Genomic DNA, 6,805 nt, shown 5'->3' on the forward strand with positions numbered 1-6,805 from the left:
TGTTTAGTTATTTAGTTACTGTGGGGTATGTTAAATAATATTTGTTTTGCTACCCTACTAGCCATTTTTTCAATATTCTGAAAATATTTGAGTTCCAGATTATACTGTTTTAATTCTGTAATATACTCTTAGTGTCTTGTTCATATTTCTTATTATGTATACTTGGGCTTTGTCCATTTTCTTCACAATTAGGTAAACTGAGAGGAATGGACTGGCAGTTTGGGGTTGGAAGATACAAACTATTACATTCAGAATGGGTAAACAAGGTCCTACTATATAGCACAGGGAACTAACGTCCAATTTCCTGTGATAAATCACAATGGAAAAGAATATTTAAAAATGTGTGTGTATATATATATTAAAAATTATGTAATCTAGCACATTGTCTTTATTAGTTGAGTTTATTTTCCTCTTCCTAACAATTTATACTTGTCTTTTATTAAGTATCTTTTTCTTTTTCCCTTAGGTTTAATCTGTTGCTCTTTTTCTTACCTTTTACGTTGGATGTAGGATTTTATATTTATGTACCTTGTAATTTATGCATTTTTCTTTTTAAATACCACACATATTTAGGGCTAAGATTTTTCTATGAGAACATTTGAACCATGTTCTGTAGTTACTTGTAAGTAGTCTGAAAGTTGTATTTCGTCTAATTGTTCTAAACGAATGGAAAAAATATATAAAGTGAAAATATTTAGAAGGCTAATACAGTAAATTCTTCCCTAACTAGGAAGGTCTTCCTTTAAAATCAGAACCATGCAATTAATTGTCAGCAATTTGGAAAACACATATGTGAAAGATACCAAGTTGATTATGCAGAAAGAACTAGAGTTACAATCTTTTGGCCTTCAAAACTTTTTAAACTCATGTATCAAAGAGGAAAAATAACACACTTGATATGGTTAGAGACGATTATATCATGAGGCTCAGATTTTTATTAGTTCTTTAAGAGTGAGAGTGGGGTGTATGGCAAAACCATCATAGTATTATAAAGTAATGATCCTCCAATTAAAACAAACAAACTCTCCCCCTCAAAAGAGACCAAACGTGGGGCCAGGTAGTGTGCTTAGCATATGTATCTTACTCACACTGGCCTGAATATCACTGACTAAGTGCACTCTCTCAAATAGATTAGCCACAGAAACAGGAAACTAGACTATCTTTTGCCGTTTTATTATTCAGTCATTTCATGGTTCACTGGGGAAAGGATTTAACATGCAACTACTTTTTTAAGAGCTAGAGAATTCAGAATTTGAGAGAATTTAACAAACATCAAGCAGAATGTTGGCTCATTGTCTTTTTAAAAAAATTAATTAATTGTTTTTAATTGGAGGCTAATTACGTTATTGTGGTGTTTTTTGCCATATATTGACATGAATCAGCCACAGGTGTACATGTGTCCCCCATCAGAAAATGAAATCTCAATTCCTCGTTATAATTTGACTCGATTATATTTTATGATAAATACATCATAAAAAAACAAAGTATTTTTGTATGCATTCCATCAAAAAGAATCAGAGAATGCAAAAATTAGCATTGAAAAATCAGCATTTTAGTGTATCTGTTCTGAATTCACAACTTTTATGAGTAAAGTTGAGTTTAGAAGTTAAGGGATTTCATAGAATCACACACATTATGCTAAAGCTGGTACTAGAACCTACTTGGATGCCTAAGCATATCTCATATAAACTGATATTGATTACAAATGTATTCCATATTTGCTACAAGCAGAAATTATAAAAGAACATGATAATTATTAGCTGTTGCTTAAAGTATTTATACTCAAGAGAAGAAAACTGTTTCCTATTATCAATTCGATACGGCTTTGATCCTGTTTCTGTATTTGGAAGTCTGTAAGTCACCACTCAGGCATCTGGGGTCTGAACTATCTTTCAAAGATTATGTGAACTCCATTATTAAAATAACAGTAATGTTCCCTCTATATTAGTAAAGATATACTATTCTGAAAAACAGAAACAACATAAATTATTTTCTGAATGGATGACATACCTGCTTCTGGCATTTCAACAGGCTCTATATTTGATGCAAACTCCTCCCTGACATCGGGACCATCTCCACCTTCACCCCCAGTCTTTGCCACAGACAATTCCTGGAAATCAGCTTCCAGGCCAGAATCTTAAAAAAAAAAAATGCATCAATTCAGCTATAAAGCATACAGTATAAACAAGGGAATGATGATATTCATTCCCTTGGTGTTATGAATTAAAAGCCTTAAGTTAGTATGCTAAAAATGTGATGAATGAGAACCTCAGGAGCATTATTCCAAGAATGTTTTGCTGGAGAAAAAGGAAAGCAGAATTTTCCAAATGTTATTACCATTTTCCTTTTCCAGGGTTGTTCTCAGACAACTTAGTTGCCCCCCTCTCTTTGTCGTGAAAACAACGGAAAATTTGAACGACCACACTAACATGTAAACTCTACTCTTCTCAGTTCTTTAGGAATTGTCTAAAGTCCATTTCTAATGTTTCCTTTCCTCCTTTTACTGGTTATGTCTTAAGGCATGATGCACAGATACACTTTACCTTCTGAGGCATCCTTCTCCTCCTCTTCATCACGATTCACTGGATCCTCTCCATGTACTTCCTCCTTTCTAGGTGTGATATCCTGAATCTCAGCTGGTGGTTCCTCTTGTTGAGGTTGCTCAACATTGGGGTGCTGGTCCTAGTAGAGTGTACATGCAAATAAAAATGTTTTGCTGTTAATACATCTAACAGCATACATACACACAATACATAGATATATCTGATCATAAGTAAACCTAATAATATTTTCCCAACACAATTCTATGTACTTACTTTTAATAAAGTTACTCTTCCCACAGAGAAGAGTCAGCTCCCATAAAAGTTACCCAGAAAAACTTTGGAAGTTATTTCAATCTATGTTGGGATGGAACTATGCAGTCTGTTGTTAATAAGCAGGAGGAGGGAGTCACTGGGCACATTTCCAGGGAGTTTAACAGGATACTCCTCCAGGCAACACCAGACTGTAATACATCTGGATCAATGTTCCTTCCTAAGACAAACTGTCATGCTTTATCAGCATGGAAGACCTTTATCACTGCATCTGTACTACTTAACATCATTTTCTCAGAAAGACACTTGTGCTAATAGAAAACATCAAATGGTAAGGTACTCACAACCACAGGTTCATCCAGCTGGGAGGAATCTTGATCTGTAGGTCCCAATGTTGATGCCACCTGCCCACTCATATTTCTCCCTGAAAGTAGAATATTGTGATTTAGAAAATGTATTTAAGAGTACAGCTATATTTGATCACTTTTATGACCATATGGTGACTTTTTTTAAAATGTGAAAATACTTTCAAAAGAAAAGTCTGCTTAAGTATGAGTGTACATGCATTTCAATTCCCCAAATACAGTCACTTGCAAAGCCATTTGTGTCTTTCCTACGCTGGCAGAGAAATCACCTTAAGGTACACAGGAAGGCTGCATTTTTGTGAGGAAGTTTGATTTCACACCAGAATTCTCCATTATGAAGATATTTAGTGAAATACTGCTAGGAATTTAAAAACTCAGGACTACTGCTCTTGTCACACTCCTATTCACCAGACCTATTTTCTCCAACTCCTTGGAATTCAGTTGGAACACGAAGAAAGCCTCAGTCTTTACAGCCTGACTATGGCGATTTTCTCAGTGTCTCTGGCCGAGGTGAGGCTGCATACAGAGCAACCGGTCCACTTCTCTCTTGGCACCTTACCACAAAGCTCGCGATACAGTCACAACCCCACTGCGGTCAGGTTTCTAGGCCTTTCCTTAATCGCCCACCCCGCCTCCTGCCCAGGTCCCACTGCCGGCCCCAGATTCTGTGCTCTGTTGTCAGTTCCAGGGCCCCAATGAACCAGATATCTCAAATAGCACCCCCAAGTCTCCCCCTACCATCATCCTACCCCCTGCCCTTCTCTGCCCACTGCCCTTCCTCTCCAGCCACCAGGGCAAGAACTATGGCGTCGCGACACTTGTGAGGAGAAAGATGACGACCTTGAGGGCCTTCCTCCTCAAAGGCCCAGATCGCACTGCCCGACTCGCCCAAAACTCGCTGGCTCCCCCTCACACACACACGCACACTTCAACTCCAGACAGGACAGATCTGTGAACCTACCTGGTAAGTCTCAAGTAGTGAGAAAGAACCGGGACTGAATAAACAGACCCGTCTCAGGCACAACGCTCCTCACAGAATGCTCGGGAACGCGTATGCGCAACAAGGGGCATGCGCAGCAAGGGGTGCGCGCGCACACGAACACACTGCGCATGCTCCCTGCGTTGGGCACGTGCAGTGCAGGTTGAGGTTTTCCCGCCACTGAGGTAGAGTCCTGGAACCGCATGGTTTCTGGAGGATATGAGAAAAGGGCTTGAAGACTATGTTTTTTTCTTTCCAGTGCAGTCTTTCTTATGCACCCACAAACTGTGGTGATAGGTACTCCAAGGTTACCCTTAGTGGAGAATGTGTCTCAGAAAGACAGTCATGACAGAAATAGATATTAAGTTTTGTTAATACCAATTCTATACATGCTTTGATGAACCATTTCTTTCTCTGCTCCTGGGTTTTCCATCATACTCCCAATGGCTTTACTCACTTCCATGGAATAAGTACATAAATAGATACCTCTGTTTCCACTTTTTGCTTTGTGCAATGCACATTTAAATCTCTGAACTGGTAACTAGTTTCTCTGAATATACCTCTGATTCCTATACAGTATTGTTCTTTAGCATTGGGCTTTACTTTCACCACCAGACACACCCACAGCTGGGTGTTGTTTCCACTTTGGCTTAGCCTTTTCATTCCTTCTGTAGCTATTTCTTCACTCTTCTCCAGTAGCACATTCTTCTTATTCTATTATAGCAGTAATTTTCCTACTTACTAGGAGTTTTAATTTTCCCAATTTTACCCAAGAGAAAGAAAAACATGTTCACACCAGGACCTTTACTCAAATATTTTATTCATGTACTCCTAATAGCCAAAACTAGAAACAGCCCAACTATTCAAGAACTGGCATATAGATGGAAGAAAAACAGAAGAGTATACTCGTACAAAAGAACACTACACAGTCATTTCAAAAGGAACTACTAATGCATGTAACAGCAAGGATGCATCTCAGCTGTGCCAAGGAGAGATGTCAGACACAGAAAGCTCTGTATGATATCATTTCATGTCAATGGATTTCTGCAAAAGCACAGCTAGAGGCACAGAACTATATCTGTGGTTGCCAGGGTATAGGAGTGCAGGAAGGAGTCTGAATGCAAGTAGCCCAAGGGAGCATTTTCAAACCAATGGGACGATTTCTACGTTTTCCTTGTCATAGTATTTATACAATGGTATGCATATGTCAAAAGTCGACAAACGGTAATGCTTTAAAGCATTCACTTCTACTGTATATAAATTATATCTCAATACTTCACTTTTTTAAAAAGGAAAAGGATCTCTTAAGTATCTAAATACTGGTTATTGTATCCATCTAGACCTTGAGCTCATAAACATAAAAATTTTATTTGGAATTCTTCCCAGACCTGGCCAACTTCCAGGATTCCCCATGACACCTTTGTACCCTTATGACAGGACACAGAAACCTGGTCTTAACCAGGATTACAATTCCCTCTCCTTCACCTCAAATCAATATTCTTGCTGAGTTCTGTCCATTTTACTTCAAAAATGTCTAATGCATCTACTTTTTCCCATGTCCACCACATCTGCTCTAGTCCAAAGCCCCCCTCCATTTAATTGTCAACCCCCTTCTAATGGGTCTCTCACATCCACTCAGGGTGCCTGTCTCCCACTCACCGCCCTCTCCCTCCCTCTCTTACAGTTGCAGAAGTGTTTATGACTTGCTAGGTAAAGACTACTGTCCTACACAAGAACTTAAAGGTATGGTCTAGCCCTTGCCCAGCTTGCTAACAACATGGAAAGTAAAGAATCCTCTTCTTCTCTCTTTTATGGGGCTTAATTAATACCCTCCAATTCCTCAAGCTTAGATTGTCCCATATTTCTGAAGTCTCTGGTTAGTATACTCCTTCAAGCTAGGCTTCAACACTATATGGAATGAGAACTTGTAGATATACAAGCTGGTATTGAAGAGGCAGAGGAACAAGAGATCAAGTTGCAACCTTTGTTAGATCATGGAGCTGCTGCTGCTGCTAAGTCGCTTCAGTCGTGTCCGACTCTGTGCGACCCCATAGACGGCAGCCCACCAAGCTCCCCCATCCTTGGGATTCTCTAGGCAAGACTATTGGAGTGGGTTGCCAGTTCCTTCTCCAATGCATGAAAGTGAAAAGTGAAAGTCAAATCGCTCAGTCGTGTCCGACTCTTAGCAACCCCATGGACTGCAGCCTACTGCCGGGAGCCAGTGTGAGGAACTCCGCCCATGGCAAAGGTCATGAGGAATGAGGCTTAGCATACACAAAGGCGTGATCAAGCCTCAGGAAACCCCCTGTTCCCGAGCATCTAACCCCAAAACCAGAGTCTGTTTTATATTCTCACCTACACCTCTGACTTTACGGTGGCCTCTCCCCCATAACCATTTCTCTCGGAGGAGTCAACATGCAGCTCCAAGGCAATAAAAATTCTTGGGCGTGACAAGAGTGTTTCAGCTTACGGACTCCTCTGAAGGTTATCTAGCCCACCTGTATAGGTTCATCTGGCCACATGTGATTGTTTACAGCCTCCAAATCTGAGAGGCACAAGATGTTTTAGACTTACTAAAGGCAAATTCTTTTGTGGAATTAGAAATTATCAGTATAGTGTGTTGGTTAGGAATTATATTGGTGAAGGGT

The 6,805-nt window shown here is 39.6% G+C and overlaps 1 protein-coding gene across 1 annotated transcript; it reads right to left on the bottom strand.

Moving 5' to 3' along the window:
* Positions 1-1,939: 1,939 nt before the first annotated feature.
* On the bottom strand, positions 1,940-4,207 carry LOC114111278 (P antigen family member 3-like). Its single transcript, XM_042242312.2, has 4 exons — positions 4,140-4,207; positions 3,158-3,237; positions 2,544-2,682; positions 1,940-2,136 (listed from the first exon to the last, which is right to left on the bottom strand). Exons 2-4 carry the CDS (start codon positions 3,227-3,229, stop codon positions 1,940-1,942), a joined length of 408 nt encoding a protein of 135 aa, XP_042098246.1. The 5' UTR covers positions 3,230-3,237; positions 4,140-4,207.
* Positions 4,208-6,805: the final 2,598 nt, after the last annotated feature.

This window comes from Ovis aries, chromosome X (assembly GCF_016772045.2).
Source record: "Ovis aries strain OAR_USU_Benz2616 breed Rambouillet chromosome X, ARS-UI_Ramb_v3.0, whole genome shotgun sequence".
In the NCBI taxonomy this organism is placed as follows: domain Eukaryota; kingdom Metazoa; phylum Chordata; class Mammalia; order Artiodactyla; family Bovidae; genus Ovis; species Ovis aries.

Coding starts and splice junctions, on each gene's coding strand:
- LOC114111278 (XM_042242312.2), bottom strand. CDS start 3,229: ATGAGTGGGCAGGTGGCATCAACATTGGGACCTACAGATCAAGATTCC. Junction 2,683..3,157: donor AGCTGGATGAACCTGTGGTT/GTGAGTACCTTA, acceptor ACACTCTACTAG/GACCAGCACCCCAATGTTGA. Junction 2,137..2,543: donor GGAGAAGGATGCCTCAGAAG/GTAAAGTGTATC, acceptor TTTTTTTTTAAG/ATTCTGGCCTGGAAGCTGAT.